Genomic DNA, 25,961 nt, shown 5'->3' on the forward strand with positions numbered 1-25,961 from the left:
TGATTGTTTGGTGTTAATTTTAGTATATATCCTTGCTTATCTGGGTATTGATTGCTGGCAAAGAAGTCTTCTGGTCTTTTTGCTTCCTTTTAGCAGTAAACAAGCAATAAACAATAGCATAATCCAGAAAGTACCCAGAAGAAAACAGTATTCCCACTGACAGGGTGTAGAGATGCTGTCTAGGAAATAATCAGACAAGAGAGGCAGGAGCTCCCAGTGGCTTAACGGTCAGAGAAAGAAATTTAGGAAGGACCCACCCTAATGAATCAAGCAGTTAAAAGTGGCAGACAGTTTCTACTTTCAGACTTGCAAGATTCTATTATTTACAATAAAATAAAATTAGGTCATCTAATTGTATCTCCTGTCTGGTTTATCTGGGAGGGCTGACACAGCAAACTACTGTATATAAACAGAAAGCAAACCCTGTTCCCTTCTAGCACTGAAGATATTACCTAGTAAGCAACAAAGCTTAGAGAGCACCAAGGACTTCACAGTTGAGCCCTGAACTACATATATTCTCTTCCATTGGAAACCAATTGATTAGCCACTGCAATCCCAGCAATACTGTCCTTAAGTGAATGTAATGGTTGTTAGCTGAGTATCCATCCCAAGCCAAGCCATTCCAAGCTTGGTCTCTCGCTGCCCTGAGCCATAGTAAGAAATTGCCTCCAAGTTCCCCATCTCTGCCCTTTTGGCCATTCTTCACTTGTATGGCCTTTGTGGAATGGCAAATGGCACAGAACTGGACGACTTTGGGGCTGCTTGCCACTCCCCAGGGAGCCACAGCCATCCCAGTCCCTTGCTACCCTGCACTTCCAAGATTCCTGCCTCCCTGTACTCCACCACCCCAGTTGACTTTCTCCACTATCTTCTTGCTCCTGATGATGATGAGGCAGGTCATGCTTATAATCACTCATGCCCTAATCAAGTCCAGATTCGACTACTGCAATGTGCTCTACATGGGGCTGCCCTTGAAGAATATCCAGAAACTTCAGTTGGTGCAGAACGCAGTGGTGCAGGCAGTTACATGTGCTCCTACAGCACTGCATGTTACACCTCTGTTCTGTGAGCTGCATTGGTTGCCAGTTTTCTTCTGGGTCTACTTCAAGGTGCTGCTTTTAATCTTTAAAGCTCTTCAAGGCGTGGGAGTGGGCTATCTGTGTATTTCAGATGAATGAGAAAGAACTTTGTTTAAAGCTCTACAGAGCTGCTGCTAAATTCAAATACACAAAACTGGATCAGCGGATAGTGTAATTTGTTTGTTTTATGAAGTGATAGACCGGGGTAGTCAACCTTGGCTCTTTTATGACTCGTGGACTTCAACTCCCAGAATTCCTGAGCCAGCCATGCTGGCTCAGGAATTCTGGGAGTTGAAGTCCACGAGTCATAAAAGAGCCAAGGTTGACTACCCCTGTAAGATAGACAAACTCAGAAGAGTTGCAGTAACTGAGTGAATAATTAATTGTTGTTGGACAAGAGGAATTGCTGGCCACTCAAGGAGGTACTGTAAAGAAATGAAGGAGTGTCTGTCCTTTTTGTAATTTCTCAACATTCAAGTGTCATGTGCCTGTTTGTGTAGGCTTAACTACATGTTATGCAGTATAAACTTAATAAAGATTCAAATAAATTTTTGAGTCTGATTTCGAACCATTTTCCCCTGTTCTATTCTTTTTTTTTTCCTAGCCTTGCTTGCTACATTTGGTTGTGTGTTATGTTTTACTATTCCTGTTTCTCTAAAATTAGAAACATTGTGTTATTTTAATCTTTTGACTTGGTGAAAGATTGTTTCTATGTTGTAGTTGCTCTGTTGTAGAGGATCATTTGCATAGCCAATATTGGAATTACAGTACAGCATTTCATTACTTTGAAGCATTGCTGAAAGTAGTCCTTTGCACAAACATGTACTTTGTGGAAGGAACATTCTCTGCTTCAAGACTTTTGTCATTTAAAACTTTTCTATATTAGAAAAGCAAATAGATTGCTGAAAATTCTTATTTTTAGATAGTCTTGAATCTGAACATATATATAGCTGTTGCAAAAAATGACAACGTGAACATGGATAAAGAGTTACTTTAAAAATGCCCTGGAAGTAAGAGAACAAATGTGCAGAAGGCATGCTTGTTGATAGCAGCTACAGATTGCAGAACCCTTGAAGAGAAAGCTGGAACAGTTTCCTTTTCTTGCCTCAGTTCCTCTTTATTAAGTCATTATTCAGGGCTTCAAGCAGCCCTCGGTACAATGCAGAGAAATTAGATGTGTTGCCTCACATTTTATCTAAAATGAGAGATTGCTGTGGTAGTAATAAGCCATATGGGAAATGGCTTTTCTAAGGTTGGAGACATTTTTGTTTTATCAGTGGATATGATGGCATAATTAATTCTGCTTTGATTTATGCAGGCACTACTTTATGCAAATATACCTTCACAGCACATAAGTAATGATTGGATTTGTTTTAGCTTTAATTTAAAACAAACAATACATTCCTATTCCCACACAAATCTTCATAGTTACAAATTAATTAATTCCAGCGTGATCCTCAGAGTGAAATGAGATCCTTAACTACCATTTACATTAAAAGGGATTTCTTATGAACCCCTTCCTGGTCTGTTTGTTTCCCAGATGATTTGTAATTCTTTCCCCTTCCACTTTTCCACCAAGTGCAGGTAACCTTGAATAAAAGTTTCTTCTGTTGTTTTTTTTTTTTTGTTTTTTTTGAGGAAAGGGTTTGAGTGATCACTAAAGTGTTTTGCCATCCCTATGGAAACTGCAAATAAACTGATCTGATGTGAGATAAGCAGATAATAAATTTTCTTTCTTTCCGTCTCTTTATGATTTCCTTATAGTGTAGATCTTCATTTGCTGATATATGAATAAAAGCAAATTGCTTTCTGAATAATACTGTAAAACTAAATGTACAATATATGAAACCCATGACAGTATTTTAAATCTTTCAAAATTCTGCATGAAATCATAATTTTGAACCGTAATGCTAATTTCCTATGTGTTTAACCAGCCTGCTAGATCATAAGTTTTTAATATATGTTTCAAAACCCTAAACACTATTTAACTTGTTATTACAGTTTCATCATTTTAAAGTATTTTATAACTATTGCTGTCCTTTGATTTATTTCCATTTTATTTCTATTATCTTGCAGCATCTTTTATCCAAATTCTTCTTTCTTATAAATCTTGTAAGTAGGAACTAGTAGCTTCTCTTTAATTGCAATCATGTTTTTTTCTTTTTCTTTTTTTTCATAATCCCATTTTTTAAATTTGTATCATTGTCATTCCTTGTAGCTTTTGCTCTTTACATGGGAAAGACAAGTAGCTGTGTGTGCTTTTTTAAGTGGGGAAGATTGTTGGCAAAAGCAAATCTGCCTGAAATCAGTCCCATCATTTTCCGTACTCTAGTCTGTGTTCGTGTCATGAATTATAGGACTTTGCACTAACCATGTTTTTTTCCCATAAAGCTTCTTTTACACAGATCTAGTGTTTTGATTTGTATGCATTCTGCATGTAGTTTTTTCCTTTCTCCCCCCTCCCCCCGCCCAAATATAACATTTTGCTGGATAGCTTATTCAGGATAAAAAATGGCTCATGGGAAGACGCATAAAGATTTGGATTTAGTTACCAAAATAAAATTAGTGAAGAAATTGTTTTTTTAAAAAAAGACAATAAAATTTATCTTAATCTGTTTCTTCTAAATTACCAATCTATTAGTAATAAACATTCAGTGCATGGGCAGAGCTTCTGTTTGTAAGACTGTAGTTGACATAGGCTGCATCCTATGTAGCTTTCTTTGAATTAACTCTGAATTTTGAATTCAGTGAGACCTTTGAAGAAGCCTGCATAGGATTATGCTATAAAATATCTTTCTCCATTTCCCTAATAAGGTAGAATTGGACTAACAGTTGCTTTTTTTAGTACTGGAATTATTCTTTTTTGTGAGCATCCATCTGCATGATCTTAAACTGTTCATATTTGCTAGAATCCATCTAACATATCTGGAAAAAAGGAATTGGGTAGGGAACATCTGATTGAGAGCTAGAAAAAACTATGTTTCCATAGAGCATTAATGACCGTAGAAATTTGTGAATAAAATATGCTTGATGCCTGTTGGGAAAAATATAGCCACAGAAAGAGAAGAGTGAACTCCTTGTAGCTTCCTGATGTATTTTAAACTATAATGATTTTTTTTCCCCCTCGATCCATGCCACCAAAAGTTTTATAGGCATGCACGAATTTCCATCTCAGCACTCAGGCCACCTTTGCCATACCATCCCTTGTGTATCTCATAAAAGCGACTCATAGTTCTGGAAAGCAGGCTTGATGAAGATGAAACAACAGTAGGAGAAAAAAATTGAGAAGTGTATGGAAGGCATTTCCTTCTGAGCATTTTCTCTGGTGCTATAGAAATATATCTCTTGGCTTTTTTGAAGCAAAATTTTCCATAGACATGATTTAGAATTTGGCATCTGCCTGCATCCTTATTTCTAGTTCCAGTGTAGGTTCACAATAGTGGCAAAAGGTAAAGGAGAAGTAATTGGGAACCCAAGAGCTTGCTGGATAGTTAAAAGGTCAAGTCAAGTTTTTGAGGACGTAAAGGAGTTATATAGTGGATAAGGAAAATTAATGACATTGCTGTAAAACAAGTTTCAGGGGATTTTGTTGATGCATCTGGCTGAGAATGTGAACGGAGCAGAGTCTTCTGTGCTTGGGTAGCATGGATTGCTGAAGGAGGAGATGATTTACTTGTGTGTGAAGGTGAAAGGAAATAATTTTCTTACAAAAGTCATAGTCCCTTAATGGTTTATAAACAGAGGCATTAACGTAAATGCAGCAAACTAATGTTTTTTATGATTACTAAATTTGACATGATCTTTGTGTCCAGGATCCCATGAGCCTGTTGGATATGCTTGCAAATGTAATGAAACTCTGTACTTCTTGTTTTTGTTTTAGCTATAGCAACACAAGCAAATATGGAGTTTCGCAGGAAAGGTTCACAAATGTCTGCAGAGACGGTGGCTTCCAATCCTATGTTTGATGCAGGGGAATTTTCTGACAACTATGAATCTGGCAGAGCAGAGGCATGTGGAACGCTCTGTAGAATATTTTGTAGCAAGAAAACTGGAGAAGATATACTGCCAGCCTACTTATCTCGGTACTGATTTACATTTTGAATTGTTCAAATATATTGTTATATACCTTTGTTACACATGAAGGATTTTTTCCAACTTCTTAATGTTTGGCCACTTCAGATGTTGGATTTTAAATTAAGTAATTTTAAATTAAAACGCATCCTATCAATTGAGATTTCAAGAATAATATCTTTGGCATTTGGGTATATAAAAGCACAATCTCCTGGATTCCATTTTTTAAGCAAATAAAATACAGTTTTCTTCATTATATGCTTCCCACACCACTTTAGGAAAATGTTAATAGGAAGAGGATGTAATAATGATAACAATAAGGAAAGTAGCAAATTTCTTCTTTTCTCTTTTTCCCATAAACCTTATTACGCTTGAACAAAATATACAATGTAAGGAAATGGAAAAGAAAGGATTGGAAAAAGGAAAGATTGAGAACAAAACAGAATTGCAGAACAGAAAAAAGAATTAGAAAAAGAATGATTTCCAATTTTCTTTGATACAGATACAAATATAAAATACATTAACCTCTTACTCTAAAATTAACCATACTATTTATTTAACCATAAACAATTCTAATTGTCAAATTCCAAAATTAAAGTTTCATTTAATTCAGTTTCAACAAAAAGTCCACAAGTGGTTTCCAAGTAGAAACAATGCTAGAGAAGACTTTTGTTGGATCAAAGCAGTCAATTTTGCCATCTTAGCCATTTGCTATTAAGTTCACTCTTCATTCTTTCATTGTAGGAATTTGTAAGTCCTTCCACCTTTGCATAGAGAAATCTCCTTACTGTTGTGATCTATGAAAACAAGATGTTTTTCAATTTGTTTATCCATTAGGGCCTAAAAGGAAAACTCTGGTTTCAATTGTAAATTCATTTTAAGAATTCTCTGAATTAAACTATGTATCTGATCTCAATATCAATAATAACAATAATTATTATTTCTTAGTTTTCTTATATGTCTATCAAGGATAATAAAAAATATCTTCACATTGATTATATTTCCAACATATATTTGACACCACCTTATACATATTTTACAATTTATCAGGTGTTAAATACCAAAAGTACATCATCTTATAAAAATTCTCTTTCAAATTATAATTCAGTGTAAATTTCAGTCCTTTAATCCTCATACTCTACCATTGCGTAAGCATTATATTGTATCCAATTTTTTTTGCCCATTTAATCATACAGTCTTTAACATCTTCCATATTCAATTTCAATAAAGGTTTATACTTCTTATCAATAACATGCTCATCATTAGAACACAAACCCAATTCAAAATCAGTTTACTCATTTGTAAAATCGTAATTCTTGCCCAGTTTAAATCTTTCTATCAATTGAGCATAAGCAAACCATTGACAAAGGTGACCTCCTGTTTCCAATTTTTAATTTAGGTTTTCCTTCAAGAAAAGTTGAATTGACCAGCATAGGTCAATTAGGTGTAACTATCATTTCTCTTCTAAAAAAAACTTCTTGGTGTGGATTTTGGGAGACAATCTTCCAAACCCTTATATGGCTCATCTAATAAAATGATTTTTAAAATCTATATTAACCTTAACTTGTCATAACAGAAATAGCTGTGCCGCCCAAATGTCAAATCATGTCGTTCCAACTCCAATAATCTCCCATTTCTCAAAGTCATCCAGTCTTTCATCCATACAGTAGGCAGCAAGATACAGATTTAAGTCAAATAATCCTAGCCCACCTCTTTCTTTAGCATCTTGCAACAATTTATATTTAATTCTTGTTTTTTTTAATCCTGCCATATAAATTTGCAAATAACTTTTTGCCATTACTTAAGAGTGCTTTGAGGCAAGTAGCAATTCTTCAGTTGTTTGCCAGAAACTTTTCTAATATCATTTATAAGAAAAAATGTTTATTTGAATTGTGAAACTGTTAATCCAGACTGCATATTTCAGATGTCATGGTTGTGGCTATGAAAAGCAAATGAATATTCATTTTTTTCCTATTGTCCTTTTGTAATGCATGGTGGCATATTGTGATTACTGACATGTTTATGCAATTGGCATCATTCATTATTATAGGTGAGAAACAGATAACACAATATATGTAACTTCTAGGAGAGATGAAAAGCTCTCATTCACAGGGTTCCAATTGTAATGGTGCTTTTGCTTTATTTGTGATATGTAATTCTGCACATAGCTTAATGTGGAGAATCTTATTTTACAGGGAGGGACAGAAGTATAAGAAATCAGTCCCTAAATCAAATAGTTTTTTAGTGTGAAGAAAATATTGTACTTTAAATTACTCCTTCATGTTGCTGATCAGTAAACAACTTCAGATCAGATGAACCTACACTTACATTTTAGTTTTAGCATTCTAAAAGTAGGTCATGATGTGCTAAATAAGACATATTCCTTTGGGTTTAAATTGTAATTTACTCATTGTATTTGAAAGATTTCCATGTCATCTCAGCATAGTAAGCCCTGGTGGTTACGTTTTTAGCTAGGAGAAGAATGATTTGGTCATCCTGGATGATTTGGTCAATCATTCTCTTTCAGCCCAACATCTCATAGTTGTTAGGGAGATGTAAACTGTCTTGAGGTCTCAGAATAAATGTGGGATATAAATAAAAGTGGTATATAAATATAAGAAGCAGTTCAGTGTAGTGGTTAAGGCCCCAGGCTAGAAACTTGGAGACCATGAGTTCTTGCCCTGTCTTAGGCACAAAGCTGGCCAGGCAACCTTGGGCAAGTCATTTTCTTGCAGCCCTAGGAAGAAGGGAATGGCAAACCAATTCTGAAAAATCTTGCCAAGAAAACTGCAGGGAAGTAATTGAGAATTGCACACGATTGAAGGGAAAGAAAAATAAATAAATGCAATAAATAACTGATATTTTAATTCAGCATAACTAATTAAAACATCTGCAAGACTGAACAGCATGATAATTTTCAACTGCTAATTTGAAACAGAAAAATGTAGCAGATGCTTTAGATGCTCATGATGCCTCACTATAAATGCCAAATTTCTCTTTGCTGTTGACCATCTAAAATAATCTTGGTTTGCTAATGCTTCTTTCCTATAACTCAGAGGTCCCCAATCTTTTGGGCACCAGGGACCGGTTCTGTGGAGAGAGGTTTTTCTGCAGTCCAGAGGGTCCGTGGTTTTGTGTGCTGCCTGCATCTCGCGGATGGGGCTTTGCTTGTATGTGTGGACCGGTTGCTGGCATGCCATGTCCCGGTACTGGTCCACAGGCCAGGGGTTGGGGACCCCTGCTATAACTGTTTATATTTTTCTTTTTCTGCCAGGTTTTACATGCTTTTAATTCAGGGACTGCAGATAGCTGATTCTGTTTGCCACCCAGTTCTGGCTAGTGTCATCTTAAACTCCCCTGCCTTGTTCTGCTGTGACCTGAAGGGGATTGATGTCTTGGTTCCTTACTTCATTTCAGCACTTGAAACTATCTTACCTGACAGGTAAATTGATAACATTCATATTATTTTTTAAACTGCTGAATATTTTCAGAACTACATAAATGGAATTACCGTATTGTCAAGGAATTCTACAAACTGCAAATATGAAAAGTATCTGCTTGAGTAAGGCTGTTCTGTATTTTAAAGAATACAGGTATAACAGTTCATTTAATGACCGTTCAAAATTACAACGGCACTGAAAAAAAATGACTTAGGACCGTTTTTCACATTTACAACCATTGCAGCATTCCCACCATCACATGAATGAAAGTTGAATGCTTGGCAATTAACTCATATTTATTATGGTTGCAATGTCCCAGGGTCATGTGATCACCTTTTGTGTCCTTCTGGCAAGCAAAGTCAATGGAAAAGCCAGATTCACTTAACAACCGTGTTACTAACTTAACAACTGCAGTGATTCACTTAACAATTATGTTAAGAAAAGGTTGTAAAATGGATCAAAATTGACTTAATGTTTCGCTTAGCAACAAAAATTTTGGGCTTAGTTATGGACGTAATTTGAGGACTACCTGTATTAACCCAGAAAAGAGATGAAAGGGCAAAATGGAAGGGAAAGATTATTGATGTGGTTTGTTATGTTCTGAATGACTTGTAGCATACATACAATGCTTTTTTTGTAAAAAAAATAAAGGTGCCGGAACTCACACACGTCATACAACCCGCCTTGCCTACCCTGCAAGGTTCCATCCAAAAGTGCCGCAACTCCGTTCTGGGCGTTCTATGACAAAAAAAGCCCTGCATACATATATAATATTATATGAATGTTTACTAAAATATATGCTATTCTATGTTATGCCTTTTGATCCCATTAAAATGGATAAGGGAAATTGATAGAGTTGGGAGCACTAGATAATATTTTTCTGTTTTAATTATTATTGATTTTTACTATTGATAGAGAGACCACATAAATAACTAATTTTTGAGAAAGTAGCTTTCATTATTAGCTATAACCGGCAAACATAGTTGCACTGATTTTAAAGCAGACTTATTAAAGAAAGGATTGTCTTATGTATATGGCTTCTTTATTCATGTTTTAAAGTTTAAAAAATAAATCTGATTGTTTTGAGAGTCAAATTATTTTTACATCATATACAGAAGCATAGCAATAAGTGTTGGTTCATCTATCCCAGTTCTGTGAACACTAACTTGTGGCAAGTATCAGATAGTGATTTTTCCTGTCCTACTTAGAGATGCTAGGTATTGAAACCAGGACCTTCTGCTTACAATGTACTAACTTATATTTGACTAAGATGCTACATTCTCCAAAAGATCTTGTGCAGCCACCCATTGACATAGTCAGCGGTAGAACACTGAGTATTTCAACAGAGTTGAACATCTTGCCCTTAACTTCAGGTATAAATGACATGAAATCACCTGTATTCAAGCTGAATAAGAATTCCAATATTTTCTCCCTACAATTCTACTGGCAAACCATGACATTTTGGCGAATCTTGAGCAAACATTTAATGCTACACTTGCACACTTAAATAGGATAATTTTGCTTTGAAATAGAAGTTGTAGATTTAAAAAAAACTTATCATTTTGTTGTTGTTTTTATCCAGGGAGCTCTCAAAATTTAAAACATATGTGAATCCCACAGAACTAAGAAGGGCCTCTATCAATATTTTACTGTCCTTGTTGCCTCTTCCTCATCACTTTGGAACAATCAAATCGGAGGTAATGGATTTTAGGGATTTTCAGTGATTTTATTTTAAATAGTCTAAACATAACCAAATAGCAATTAGTATAGGATACTTCCAAGTGGCAAAAAATGCTATTATTAGATAAAAAAGAAATAAATTCAGAAAATGAATAAGAATGTGTGATTTTATTATAAATATTCTTGTATCAATTAATACCTCATTAAGATAAAATACTTTAAGACTTTGGACATTCATATACCACACTGTAATTTCAAATAGACAGGATCATATACATATTTTGCATCTTGAGCTGGTAATATAGTGTGATTGTTAAGTGAATGTCAGTCCTGGCCTTTACTATACAGACAGATACTTGACATCTCCTTGGGGTATTCTTACCACTCCATTCTTTTGGAGTTTCATACTTATGATTCACAGTTCTATAAATACAAGTTTCTGCATATAACTGAAACTTCAATTATATTTCTTCAATCTGCATAGACTGAATTTTTTAAAGTTTTGCTAGTTAGTATGTTTTACAGTTTTATAGTTCATTTACTAGCTCTATTGAGCAATATTTCTGTGTTGCATTCTTTAGTTCAGAGTAGGAATATAACATATTGGGAAAGTAAGATAACATCCTTTTTTATTAGATACTTGCTAAACACATGAAAGAGAATAAAGATTATAATCAAATTTGTTTTTCAGATTGTTCTGGAAGGAAAATTCAGCAATGATGAAAGTTCATCCTATGATAAACCAGTAACCTTTCTTTCTTTGAAACTGAGACTTGTGAACATATTGATTGGAGCCCTGCAGACAGAAACAGACCCTAACAACACACAGATGATACTAGGTTGCTTTTCTACTTGATCCATGAGATGTTTGCTTTTGAAAAAAGTTTTGTGCATGTTACCTGAGTTATCATAAGATCAGATTCCAGTTACTGGAGATTATGAACAGTTAACTTTTTTGTTTCCTTGGTATCTGGTATTAGGAGCCAGAGTGATAAATAACTGTTCTTCAAAATTTGTGAATGTATTTTTATAATATTTGTATTGTTCTGATGACTTCAATTTGATCTCATTGATTAAGGAAATTAAAAATGAAATGATGTTCAAGTAGAAAGAAAAAATGAGTTTATAAGTGATTGATACATATTACTGTGGTGGTAAGCAGAAAGCACAGGCTGTTCTATACTTCATTTGCACTTACAGATGAATAATATTTGGGGGGCTCATTGGAAGAGGGTGTAATTTCTGAACAAACAACTCAAAATATACTTTCCTCTGATAGCATACAGAAAAAACTATTTTTTTCAAAACTATTACAATTTTTTTTGACAGATGTATATATTCAGTTGTTTTATAACACATCTGTTTATTTATTTGTTTAAACGATCCCCTCCCCCAAAATACATTTTTTCTTTTTTACCATATACTTAATAGAAAATAAAGGGCAGTCTCTGAAAACACAAAAAAGGGGAGAATCTTTCAAGTAGCAGCAAAAAAAAAAATACCATGGGAAAGGCTAGCGTGCTTTAGAAATTCCTTTGTCAAAGGAATTTAAGATAGTACAAAGACATTGCAAAGCATTGACATTGATAAAATGTATTTTATTTTTGTTTTCATAATTTAAAAATTAATATCGGCATTGACTTTATATATTCACATGTCCAAAATATGCTTGAAACTCTAAAGTGCAAAAAATTCTCTATTGCATATGTTCGTGTGATTCTGAGTGGACAAATTATGGCTCTCCAGATGTTTAACTCCCATTAAACTATCTCTACTTCTAGTTCCTTTTTCAAAGGAAAAATAATGATGGATAATTCCTCCCCCCCCCCTCAAAAAAAAAAAGTATGACTATAGTAGAATTGACCTGAAATTGGTAAATGTGGATCTGGAAAGAAATTTCTAATTTTTAAAAATTGGGAGCAATGCTTTCCAGTGCAAAAAACGTCATTAGATATAATGTCACACAGACAGAGACCTTAACTGAAAAAATATTGTCATATCTTAAATCTTCTTCTACAGCTGCGATGCTGAACATTGTGCAAGATTCAGCACTTCTAGAGGCTATTGGTTGCCAGATGGAAACGGTAAGATTTCTCTCATTTTTAAGAGATGCTTTGGTGAGTCAAAGCAGATTATCATATAAGCACAAAAGTTTTCTGAAAATAGCCTTCCTCTTCTCATCAAAGCCTGATTTCTGAATTAATAGAATGGTGGTGAGAATATTGTCCTGAAAAGTCACAGTCGCACTAATAGTGGCATTAGCACGGCAAGTGGAGGAAGCACAGAACCAACAACTCCTGACAGTGAGAGACCTGCACAAGCTCTGCTGAGAGATTATGGTATGATTGTCTACCTTAATACTTGCCAAAAAAAATCCCAGTCTGCCAATCCCATTTTATTTAAAGTGGCATCTGAAAGTTTTTGAATAATTTACACTTTTTAATTGGAAAAAAGGATAATATACATGTGTGTATGTATATATGTGTGTGTGTGTGCATATATATATGTGTGTGTGTGTGTGTGTGTGTGTGTGTGTGTATTCCAGCAAGCATTTGGGTGATCGAAGAGGTAATGATTGCTTTTCAGCAGATCTGTTTACTTTATTTTGTTTTGTGATTATACAGATAACTTTATAATATATGTTTTTAGTTTATGACTCTGTAAATAACTTGAGTCTTGGAAGAGGGTAGATATAGATATACATGAAGCTAATAAATAATTGTCATTATGATAAGAGACAGAGGGGAAAAGATTTTGGGTAACAATTGGTGTTTTTGCTTTTTTTGTGTTTTTCCGCAGTATATAAATCTGTGTTATAAACTATATAATAAACCACCTGTGAAGTGATTTGGGAGCTTTTTAGTTTTATAATAGTTTTTCTATCTGCTCCCTTGTTGTAGCTTCTCCCCTCCCCCATCCTTTCAGTATTGCTACTTTTTCATTCTAATTATTATTTACAGCCTTCCAAATGCTACTAAATGTGTATATAATATTGAGTCTGATTTTCAGAATGGAGAAATTTTTGTGGCCTCATATATTGTGTCAGAATGATCTGATGTCGTTGAAATTGGGGGGGAAATGTAAATAACTTCATTAGATGTTGCTTTGATTTCAGCTTTTTGACTCCCTCTGTTTGTATTTATCGCACTAAATGTATACTGTGTTCTTAAACAAATCAGAGAAACCCAAGATTCATTAATCAATATTAATCAGATGTATATAAAACATTATATGTGCGCAGATATGTGTTATTATGTATGTTTCCACTACATTTAAAAATCATCGTTCTACCTAACTCTTTTCCTTGTAGAATTCACTTCAGGACCTGTCAGAGTAGTACATATTTGTCTCATTTAGAACATTCTGGCATACTTTTCTGTGGCAACTGAAAGCCGGAATGACTCTTTTGACTAGAAAAGCTTGTTTTCATATGCATTAAGAAGCAATTGTTATCTGAGGTTACAGATTTCTGAATCTGATAAACCAATACCAGCTGAAGATCAGCTTCTTTGATAAAGTTAGAGATCCCAGTCATCCTTCCTAAGAACCCAGAAGGCATTTGTAATGAATTTCCAAATAAATTCACCAGGCAGGCAACTATTTGCATATCTAATTATCCATCTGAATCCCTTCCTACCATTAATGACAGCATAAAATCATCACTTTTAAGTAAAGCATCAGATAAGTTACTCTTACTACATGACTTATGAAGGACAGTTAATTATTTCACAGAGGTAGACTAGTGTTCCATGTTGTTGTTTTTTTACATTTTTCTTTTTTTAACAATACTATGTCCTATATCTCTTACATTTATTTGCACTTATTTACATTACTTCTCATACTTTTTTATTCCTCAATTCCATGTTTTTATGGAGGAATGCAGTATGTTATCTGATTAAACATTGAAGTCCTGTATACTTTTTAAAGTGATTTTTTCATTACTTTAATGTATGAATAAGGAGGAGGAAAATAACTAAAAAGAAAAAGGAGAATAAAAAATTATATATAAAGTCATTATAAAAAGTATATGAAATAATATTCTTTCCATTACAGATAGTTCTCAGAGCTTAACAACTCTAAAAAGCTACTTAAAAAGCTACTTATGATCTACCCTTGAAGTTATCCTGCCCCGCCCTCCATCCCATAGTTATATTTTAGGCCCTTGGTAAGAGGCTCACATTTACGACTAGTTGCAGCGTCCTGTGGTTATGTGACTTTGATTTGCAACATTGTTTTCAGGCAGAAAATGGCAAAAACACCTATTGGATATGCTGAGTTCACTTGACAACCACCTGGTTCACCTAGCAATGATGCTATTGGTGTTAAATACGTTTTAATTAAATGTGCTGCATTTAGCAATTTTAGGCAACCCTTCTTTCAACAACTCAGTAGTTTAAAATAAAATGATTTTTCCAATGACCAAAACAAATATTTTTAATCTGGAATTGTCTCAAAATATAAACATCTTATGAGCATAAGTTTTAAATTATATTTTGGTCTCAACTGCTTTTAAATATGCTTTGTGCTCTATGATGAAGCTAATACAATGGAACTATTAGGAAAAGGGAAACCAGATCCCTGCCAAGGTATCAGAGGAGTCACATAATGTTAACTATGCCAGTAGTAGTTTTTTTATTAGAACATTTCATTCTGTAGAGAAATTTGATACAGATTACTGCCCAGTGATCAAAGTGAAAGATTTGTTTTTTTTACAAAAACCATATGATAGCAAGACTTGTAATACCTAAAAGATTGTGAAACACTTTTGAACTTAAAATTCTTAATTTTCTTCATACATATGTAGTGCGGTTGTCATGCTTGGGGCAACTTTTATCTTGTTTAAGATGGCTCACACCAGTGACTAAAACTATTTTGAGAATAATAATAAAAAGCAGCATAAAGCCTTAATAATACAACATGTACAGAATAATCATTTAGAAGTCTTCCCTATAGACTCTGCCTCCTGTCTCTTCCCTTCCCTTCCTGAAATTAGTAGTCATGATATACTTGCATAGTAAGGAGCGCATTTCATAGCCTCAGGGTAGCTAAGTTAAGTGAAATTAACTTTTCAGCTTATTATAACATTAACCAGTCTTGTTTAATTAGTGATTTGTGAGTGAGGGCTTATGTAATGTACTTAAACAAGACTACATAATGGATGTTATTGATTGGATAGGAGGTTGCAGAATTTCACTTCCCAACTTAATCGGCAGAACTCTGTTATGACCAACCTTAACAAAGAAATGTACAGAAAAAAAATACAAAGAACAAGCCAGATTTATGTGAGTGGAAGTTGAGCTCTAGGAAGCTTCTTGAAGCTAAGTGGCAAAATTTAGCGGCATTATAGATGACCTGGACATTTTTGTCAGCTGGTACAAAAGCTAAGTAATCATCTGACTCCCCTGGAGCCATTGTTAGAAAAGAAATCATCATTTTTTAATGTAAACCTAAATAAAAATGGCACTGTAATACATGTGATAGTTTCTCCATACCACAAAGGCCAAGGGGGCAACATAAAGGAATATTGTAGTATTCCCCTTCCAGGAGCGCAAAGGGAAGGGCATTGAAAAGCCCAATTATATACGTAGGATAGACCAGTGTAGAAAGATAAGATGCAGTGATTCTCCCATCAAAGTGGAGCAGAGGACTAAACTTCAATTCTAGATCCAGGAGGTGTTGTGTAATCAATTACTTAGCCTTATCCTTTAATACAGGGGTCCCCAACCCCCAGTCTGTGAACTGGTATCAGGCCGTGGCATGCCAGCAACCGGGCCACACAAACAAGCAAAGGCCCATCTGCAGGATGCAGGCAGCACACAAAACTGCACCCTCCGGTCCGTGGAAAAATCTCTCTCCGCGTAACTGGTCCCTGGTGCCCAAAAGGTTGGGGACCTCTACTTTAATATACATAAATTAACTAGGATAGGCCACACAATGTGATTTTCCAGTCTTAAGACTTTCTTCCAATTAGAATAAAAATTATTACTCAGCATTCCAAAATTCTCATTCATGGTAAACTTGGATAAATTAGTTATATTTTTTGAAAAGACATCTACTTCCAGATTATTTTTTACTTTGTGCTTTAGAAATAGTTTATTCTTTCAGTAAGGTAATAGACTTCTAAAATATTGAATTGTGAAAGTAGTAAGCCTCAGGCATGGAAAAGTTTTCTGTTTTTATCAGAACAATAATGTTGCCAACTAAAAACCAGATTTTGCAACAGAAAAGGTTGGTTGGGGAAAGGTGAGTTTTTTTAACTTGTCATTCTGAATTCTCAAATGCAGAAAATTTTCCATTTCTGGGAAAGGATAATATTTAGGTAAAGAATACTAAACATAGGATATTGTTAGCTACATACAGTAGTGGCCAAAAATTGTGGAAACCTTTTGGGAAAAGTGTATTTTTGCGGTTTGATGGCTAATAATGCCATAAACGTATATATCAATGGAAAGATAATTTAATCAAGAATGTAATGCAACATAATTTGTTCAATTATCTGTACTGTAGTCTATGAAAAGTTATAGCCAAGTAACCAGAAAAAGGAAGCACAACTTGCTTAGGTTGATATCAGGTAGCTTTCCTTCATTTGATTGTAGCCAATGAGCATGAGTGTTTAGAGAGCCAATCAAGTGTCAGCTTGTTTTGGCAATGAGCCAATCAGATCACAGTAGGATTCAGTTATTGATGTCATGTATTGAAGCTGAGAGGAGGACATTTGTCAGTGTGTTATGTGATTGCTATCAAGTTGGTTGGAGTTTTTTTCTTCTTTCATTTAGTGAGCTTGTAAAACATAATAAAATTAAAGTAATGGTGCAAAGAGCTGACTGGTTGCCCAGAAAGCGATGTAAAATAGTATTATTAAGTGAACAAGGCTACAGTTATAAAGAAATTAGAAGAAAAATTGGTGGAAACTTAACCAAAGGTGGCATTTCTACTGTACACTTTTCCCAAAAGGTTTCCACAATTTGGCCACTACTGTAATAATGTTACATTTATTTTGTTCAAGTTTTATTTTCTGCTAAAAAAAGGCATTTCAAAATTTGTCACAAAAATATAATGGCAAAGGTTGGAAACACACCGAAAATTTAAGTTAGCCAAATTTACCAAGATTTCATTAGCAGCATCAACCAATGTTTTAGATCAATAGCTAGCTACCTTAATTAACATTCAGAGACTAAGTTACTTCCGTTGAATGTTTTACTTCCCCAGAGGAGTGTGTACTTTGTTTTCTGAGTGTATTGTGGCTGCTTTAGCTTCTGTCTGATGGACTGCTTTGCTGATTGTCACTAATGCTTAGTTGTTTTCCCTCCCTGTGGTGTGTGGTATTGGGGTTTATATCCTAGCTCTTCATACAGATACTGCAGCTGGACTCCTGATCCGCAGCATTCATTTGGTAACACAGAGGCTCAACGCACAGTGGAGACAGGAAATGAGCATCTCGCTAGCTGCATTAGAGCTTCTCTCTGGTTTGGCAAAGGTGAGCTTTAGGGACTCTTTCTTCTGAGAATTGTTTCTGTTAGGCTGGAGGATTTGTACTCATCTTCCTTTACTTCTTTACCAAAATCTCTTTCCTGGCAATGGCAGAGCTGGCAATGTAACTTGTTCTATACTAGGATCTAATATTTTTCCCCGCTTGGAAAAAAATGCTACAAAAAAGCTGAGCTGAATAGCAATTACATGAAATAAAATTAATTAAAAACAAAGCTCTTTAAGCCAAAAAGGTAAGTATAAAACTCCAGTATCCATGGGGCTTTTGCATTACATTCTGTAGTTGGGTATATTAAATTCACTTGTCTTTTTATGAGGTTTTAACTTAGACTTAATGTGATTTCCTAAAGCTAAGCAACTTCTTGTATTTCTCATATCAGGTGAAGGTTGGCGTTGACTCTTCTGATAGGAAGAGAGCAATTAGCTCTGTGTGCTGTTACATTGTGTATCAGTGTAGTCGTCCAGCTCCTCTCCATTCTAGAGATCTCCATTCCATGATAGTCGCAGCATTTCAGTGTCTCTGTGTCTGGCTCACCGAACATCCAGACATCCTTGATGAAAAGGTGAGTGAAAATGCCACTCTATATAAGCATAATTATTTGTGATAACAACTACAAGTAGTCCTCAACTTACAACCATTCATTTATTGACCATTTGAAGTTGCAACAGCACTGAAAAAAGTGATTTATGACCATTTTTCAGATATACAACTATTGCAGCATCCCTGTGGGTCACATGATCAAATTTCAGATGCTTGGCAACTGGTTCATGTTTATGACCGTTCCAGTGTCCCGGGGTCATGTGACCACCTTTTGTGACCTTCTCACAAGCAAAGTCAATAGGGAAGCCAGATTCATTTAACACCCATGTTACTAACTTAACAGCTGCAGTGATTCACTTAATAACTGTAGCAAGAAATGTCCTAAAATGGGCAAAACTCACTTAACAAATGTCTTGCTTAGCAACAGAAATTTTGAGCACAATTATGGTCATAAGTTGAGGACTACCTATATATCTTTCTAAACTGTGTCTGCATGTTTTGTTTGTAAAAGCAGTACAAATAGGAGTGTAAAGTTTTCATTGGAAAATCACATTCCACCCTTTAACAATTGCCCCAGGAATTATCCTATAGTTTGTTTTCAAAATATACAGTCCACAACAAATGATGACATTTGCCTCAGTTAAACCACAGGAGATAGGGTAAAGTAAAAGGAGCTTGCATGTTCTTTCTTGAATGTTTTTAATATAACTAATCACAAAAGACATGATGCACATATGCATCATATATCCTCCCCCTCCAAAATCTAGTTATCAAAATGACTATATATCATTTTAAATCCAGTACTGCTGAGTTTTAAAAATAGCAAAAAGCATCTTAGAGTTTTTATCATTATAGATTTCATAGTAGTAGGTTGTTTTGGACTCCTCTAGCTCCTAAAAGATATGTTAAATTACAAACTTTCTTGAAACTATCCAAATGAAACCAATGCTAGGAAAGTGAGCTTTTAACTATACAGTGACTGCCCCAATAAACTAATAGTGCAAAGTATGTAAGAAGCTAATTAGTAAAAACGTAACCTGTAGCAAGTTGAAACACTGTAAAAGGTTTTCATTATGATTTCTGTGATTCACACATATGGGTTATCTACTTATTCAGAATCCCTCTGAGACTCTTTCAGAGTTTACAGGAATGTGACAGGAGCCCTGCACAGTACATACCACAAGTCTAAATATAGCTTCTGCTTAATCCTTTCAATTGTTTTGGACCAATCCAAAGATGGAGAATTCTTCTTTTGGTTCCTTGTTCTATTGAAAATCTTATTATCTTATTGTTGTTTTTTTCCATTTATTCATTTTTACTCTACATTCATCCTCATATTTTTCTAAATATTTATAGAGTTGTTTAAGGTCTTAATTAACTTAGTTATTTTAATTCTTTATTAAAGTGTTTTTTTGTTAAATAGCTGAATGGTACAGCATTCCTTTTTTAGGATTGTTTAAAAGAAGTATTGGAGATTGTGGAACTGGGCATCTCAGGAAGTAAATCCAGAAGTAGTGAACAAGAAGTTAAGTACAAAGGAGATAAGGAGCCAAATCCTGCTTCCATGAGAGTGAAGGATGCAGCTGAAGCTACCCTCACGTGGTATGAAAGATTATTGAAAGTAATCCTGTTAACCACAGTATATTTTTCTTAGCTTGATTAATGTTTCTACAGTGAATTTGCTCAGAACAGTGTTTTGCTTAAAAATGGAGAATCTTAGAAATATATATTTAGTTAAAGAATACACTTTCAGTGTCAGCATTTTCCTCTAAAATATTCTTGATTATGTTACTTAAAATTGTAGGCTGTTTGATGCTTTATGACAGCAAGACACTAGTAAAAATGTCATAGATACAATTTATGCTGCTTCCAGCATTCTACAGCATTCTTCCAGCATTTCTACTAAATATGCCTTGACTAAATTATTCTTTTGGTTTACAGCATCATGCAAGTTCTTGGAGCTTTTCCTTCACCCAGTGGTCCTGCTTCTCCTTGTAGCTTAGTAAATGAGATCACCTTAATTAAATATGCTCGGCTGCCTTCTATAAACAAATACAGCTTCCGCTATTTTGTCCTGGATAACAGTGTCATCCTTGCAATGTTAGAGCAGCCCTTGGGGAATGAACAAAGTGAGTAAATATATTGTGTATCTTTTCGTGTATGCATGTGTATATATGTTTGCAGTTAATGAAACTGGTCTCCTGCATTATAGAATATTGTGCTGAACTGTAGAATATTATGAAGTTGTGCCATATTAAATTTGGGGAGTATATGTGATATGCAGCTCAACTTAAGATGGTGATAATTCTGTTTCAGGATGATTCATCCTGGTTTGTTTCAAAACTGATGACTAGGACTTTGCCTGTTTTATTTGTTGTATTCTTCATTTACTAGCTTATTTTTGGAGCAAGGTTTTATTAGAATACGTTGTAAAAAAATTGAAATGTTCTTTTTAGATTGGCTTTTAGGTACCCTTATGAAAAGGAATTTCAAAGGGACATATTACGAAGTAGTTTGCAAACTGAATTACATTATGAAAATGAAAATAAAGCTGTAATCATAGCTGGATAGAACATTTATTATTAAAATCAGTAAATCTTTTAATACTAATTACTGGGGAATGAGTAGAAAACATTGTGCCATTTATGTTTGATTTATAGGTTTTCTATAGACATTCAAGTACTATTCAGGTACAGAATCCAGAATCCTTGGTCTATATGTTAGTATTTTAATCATTGTCAGCTGCCCTGAGTCCGCAAGGAGAAGGGCGGGATACAAATGTAAATAATAAATAAATAAATAAATAAAATCCAGCAGGCTGTTACATTATTAGGACATTTCAGCTGGATTCTTAAGGGTCATTTTTTGTGATCTTGGAGCCTCCAGAACACATGATAAAACTGAGTTGTAGTATAGGAATTCAAACAGAAGCCAGTTATTATTATTTATTGAATTTATTGAATTTATATACCGCCCTATCTCCCTTACGGGACTCAGGGCGGTGAACAGGAGATAATAAAAACCACGATAAATATACGCAAGTTTCTGTTCTAAAATCAAATTAAATAACAGGCCTGCTCTAAAAATACCCCATACAAAACCCCCACTAAAAAAATAACAGACATTTTAAAAATGCTATATACAACATATTATAAACCTACACCCTTAGATATTTTGTGGCTTGCTCCCCAAAGCGTACACATCCGTAACAGACATTTTAAACATGCTATATACAACATTATTATTATTATTTATTGAATTTATATACCGCCCTATCTCCCTTACGGGACTCAGGGCGGTGAACAGGCGATAATACAAATTAAATACAAATTAAGTCTGTTTCTGTTTTAATAAGTCTTGCAGCTTATCTATAAAAATATAGCACTTCAGAGGAATATTTTTTGTTTTGAGTCACTCAGTAATGGGTATGCTATAACCCAGTGTTTCTCAACCTTGACAATTTTAAGGCATGTGGACTTCTTAAGGCATGTGGACTTCAACTCCCAGAATTCCACAGCCAGCAATGCTGGCTGTGGAATTCTGGGAGTTGAAGTCCACATGCCTTAAAATTGTCAAGGTTGAGAAACACTGCATAACCCATTTGATTTTATTCTTTCCTCTTGCTTTCATTCCTCTGGTAAATTTAAGATTGTCCAAGTTTATTTACAGACATAATGGGGGCGGCTATTAGTTTCTTTCCAGTAATTGTATGTAGCTCCTGCACATGGAGCAAGCTTATGCTTCTATCTTCAAATCTGTCTATTGAATTTCTAGCTCTGCCAATTGTGTTACTGAAATTTTTTTGTTCCTTAATTTGTTTACACATGCCCAATGTAATCTTTTTCAGCATTATTATTTTAAGAGGTTACTCATGCTAGTCTTTCTCTTCCCCAGATGACTTTTTTCCTTCACTCACCATTCTAATCCGTGGGATGTCTGGAAGACATGCGTGGGCACAACAACTTTGCCTTTTGCCAAGAGGAGCCAAATCAAATCAAAAGGTTTTTGTCAGAGTTCTGGGTAGAACTAATTTGCTTTCTTATAAAAACCAAGGAGCACTGAAAAAAGTTCAGTAAAGTGCTAATATTACACTACCCCTTAGTGCAATGAATTACTGATTTTAATGCCCCTTTCAGCTTCACTTCCAAACTAACCATGGATTATTTCCTCTCCTATTTATTGTAGAGATCTATCAAAGATTACATTTTTAAAAATTAAAATAACTGATTATTGACTTAGAGACTATTTCTATTACCATCCAAATTTGGGAAATGAAGAGATAATGAATCATGTTCATCCATATATATAGTATGTGTGGTTCATATCTTCCATTTAACAATTGCAACATTTTATAATAGGGCAGTAGTTATGGTCTGTCCTTTACTAATCTAGCGGTAGTTATAAATACGTCTTAGAATCTCTTTAGCACAAGTACTGTTTTCTTTAGTCATATATCAATATTAAAAATTCCATTTAAAAATATCACAAAGTTATTTATTTACTAATACTAAAATAATTATGGTATCCTTGTTCATCATTCCAGAAGATTCAGTATTTGTTCTGGTACTTTGTTTTTTCTCTAAACTAATCATACTCTAATAAATCAAAATTATGAGGGTGGAGAGCGAACCTCCACCCTCATCCTACACCTGAGCTATAGATATTCTCAATTATCGCAAATCAAAATTATGTACCAGAAATAATAGCTGACAGATTATTGTTTAAATTATCGTTATATTATTTAGAAATAATATTTGCATCCATGTGAACGTATGTCCATACCCAAAGATACAGATAAATCTTACTGTCTCCAGTCTTGCTCATATTTGTAGTAAACAGTTTTGCAAAACTCTGATTTTTGGCACACAGTTTTTACTCAACAATCATTTTACTACATCCACATCAATATGAATTTCCAAGTTCTCCTGATTCTAAGAGTCTAAGTTTAACGTAACATGGTCACCGTTTTTTAGCATGTTATTTCCTCCATAGTGAAAATTGCAAACACACACCAGAGAATGATTTTTCAGTTTTCTTCAGTTCTCTTCTGAACCTAATTCTCTGAAGATTCAGGTTTTCACTAACCACAGCTTTGTTATCTGAGGTTTTATTCTGTCATATAACTGCTTAGATTATAAGATCTACCTGCCTACCCAATGTAATCTAAGAAAACATGTTAACACAGTTATATAAATGCAGTTAACTTCCTGCATGACTATTGATACATACACAAAAAGTTAAAAGCAAAACTGACTATCAGACTGTAACATTTCACCTTGTTTACATTACAGCTAAATTCAATAGACTACTAAATTAAAGCGATCTCTCTCATTTCAAGTAAAAAATAGTTGGGAAGGCATAATAAATAATTATTTAAATATTACTTTTCTGATGAATTATGAGTGCTGGCAGTCCCAAATTTATTTCAATCTGTTTCAGTGCTTTTACAATAACAAAATATTAAAACTTTAAAGTAAATGTTAAGATTGATTGTTCTCTTTTCAACAGCTATTTGTTCCAGAACCCCGACCTGCACCTAAAAATGATGTTGGATTAAAATATAGTGTGAAACATCGCCCGTTTCCTGAGGAAGTGGACAAAATTCCTTTCGTGAAAGCAGACCTGAGCATTCCAGACTTGCATGAGATAGTTACTGAGGAAGTATGAAATTTATAATTTCCTGATTTATTTCATGTTGCACAAAAAAACTTTTTAAATTCTTCGCAATTACTTTTACTCTCCTGTGTGTATTCAGATCAGTCTTTCTGGGACAAAATAATGTATTTGTACATCTTTGCATCTATTAGAACTTTCTCTGCTTACTAGATATATAAAGTAAGTCAGTCATCATTTTCAGGAAGCCATTGGAATGGAATATCCTGTTGTCCTTATTCTTTCCGCATCCTGTGAAAATGTGAAGTCAGACAGATTTGATTCTGTTAACATTGGTTGTAATTATTCTTTAACTGCATGTAGGGGCTGAGTAGCAGGTGAATTTTTGTAACACGGCAACTGATGAGCATCAGTAATCAGAATTTTATTAGGTAGAAAGCTATAGCAAATTGCAGCAGCTTTTTTAGCCACCTGGTTTCATTGCTCTTTAAATCATGGGAAACTCTGCACTACACCTTGATCCTACTTTTGGCAATTTTGGAGGTCTGATGAAGCTGCTAAATATGTTTCAGCTGGAAGAACGTCATGAGAAGCTGAGAAGTGGAATGGATCAGCAAGTACTTTATGAGAAATCTATAGATCAGAAAATGGAAGAAGAATGGAGGAAGAAAAACTTTCCTGATCCAGTCACAGAGTGTAAACCATCACCTCCTGCACAGGAGTTTCAAACAGCCCGCCTCTTCCTTTCTCACTTTGGATTTCTATCTCTAGAAGCATTGAAGGTGACTGAAAACTTGATTATTATCTAGTTTGCTTCAAGCACAATCTTAGAATAAAGCCATTGATTCTAATGACTTGTGCTTTAAAATAAAGCATAAAATAAAATAGGTAGAACTTTATAAAGTGGAATAGAATAGTAACTTTTTTAACTGTTTCATGTGTATTCTTAAAAACAAAATCTGTAGGTGTAAGACTCCTACCTTGAAAACGGTACTATTGAGTAGAAACATATGCCATATTTCATAATGTATAATAAGGTCTTGCTCTATATTGTCTGTGTGGGAGATACTGCTACCTATTATGTTAATGTAATTGATTTTTATTACTCCTTTTTTAATAAGACCAATTGAATTGAGCAGCCAGACATTAAAAAATGTTGAACTTTACAAGTTGGAAAGATCATGATAGTAATGTGATGAGCAGATGGGAAGAACTGTGAAGTTTTGTTCTTTGGAGGGAGTTGATAGATTAAACAAATTAGTATGTTAAGCCTGTTCTAAGTTTAAAACACTTTTTTAGGATTTATTTTTTACAAAAAAAACCCCACATACTGCTGAAATTAGTGATTAGCAGAATTTTACAGTAGGTATCTCTGGGAATTCCAGAACAGAAGCAAAGAGTCTCTTGATTGATGTAGGTTGATCTGCATTTTTTTCTCCCATTTCCCTGCTTGTTTTGTAAAATATTGCTAATAAAAGGTTATGGAGAACTTAACAGTAATAGCAATAGCAATAGCATTTAGACTTATATAGCACTTTATAGGGCTTTACAGCCCTCTCTGAGTGATTTACAGAGTCAACATATTGCCCCCCAACAATCTGGGTCCTCATTTTACCGACCTCATTTTACCGAAGGATGGAAGGCTGAGTCAACCTTGAGCCGGTGAGAATCAAACTGCTGGCAGTCGGCAGTCAGCAGAAATAGCCTGCAGTACTGCATTCTAACCACTGTGCCACCACACAGTAAACTTTTTGTGCCGTTTTGGTTGATGGACATTGTACAGTTGTGGCTTTTGGATTTTGTTTTTATACACTATCAAAGCAGTTATTCATTAACAAGCTAAAATAGGGGGGACGCCCTACGCACGGTCACTCATGCACTTGTCACCTCCCGCCTGGACTACTGTAATGCTCTCTACATGGGGCTCCCCTTGAGGAGCACCCGGAGGCTCCAGCTGGTCCAAAATGCGGCCACGCGGGCGGTGTTGGGGGGGACTCGGCGCTCCCACGTGACACCGCTGCTGCGCGAGCTGCATTGGCTGCCTGTGGC

General features: G+C 34.8%; 1 protein-coding gene across 1 annotated transcript in view; it reads left to right on the forward strand.

Annotated features, from left to right (window-relative positions):
* Positions 1-25,961, forward strand: part of RALGAPB (Ral GTPase activating protein non-catalytic beta subunit) — a 65,866-nt gene that overhangs the window by 32,366 nt on the left and 7,539 nt on the right. The window contains exons 10-22 of the mRNA XM_015813778.1: positions 4,960-5,161; positions 8,425-8,592; positions 10,173-10,287; positions 10,962-11,109; positions 12,290-12,354; positions 12,477-12,609; positions 17,614-17,747; positions 18,139-18,321; positions 19,750-19,901; positions 20,241-20,428; positions 22,194-22,300; positions 23,808-23,960; positions 24,485-24,694. Coding sequence (XP_015669264.1) covers positions 4,960-5,161; positions 8,425-8,592; positions 10,173-10,287; positions 10,962-11,109; positions 12,290-12,354; positions 12,477-12,609; positions 17,614-17,747; positions 18,139-18,321; positions 19,750-19,901; positions 20,241-20,428; positions 22,194-22,300; positions 23,808-23,960; positions 24,485-24,694 — 1,958 coding nt within the window. The remainder of the gene's footprint in view (positions 1-4,959; positions 5,162-8,424; positions 8,593-10,172; positions 10,288-10,961; positions 11,110-12,289; positions 12,355-12,476; positions 12,610-17,613; positions 17,748-18,138; positions 18,322-19,749; positions 19,902-20,240; positions 20,429-22,193; positions 22,301-23,807; positions 23,961-24,484; positions 24,695-25,961) is intronic.

Source organism: Protobothrops mucrosquamatus, unplaced genomic scaffold, assembly GCF_001527695.2.
Source record: "Protobothrops mucrosquamatus isolate PMUCROS unplaced genomic scaffold, P.Mucros_1.0 scaffold194, whole genome shotgun sequence".
Taxonomy (NCBI): domain Eukaryota; kingdom Metazoa; phylum Chordata; class Lepidosauria; order Squamata; family Viperidae; genus Protobothrops; species Protobothrops mucrosquamatus.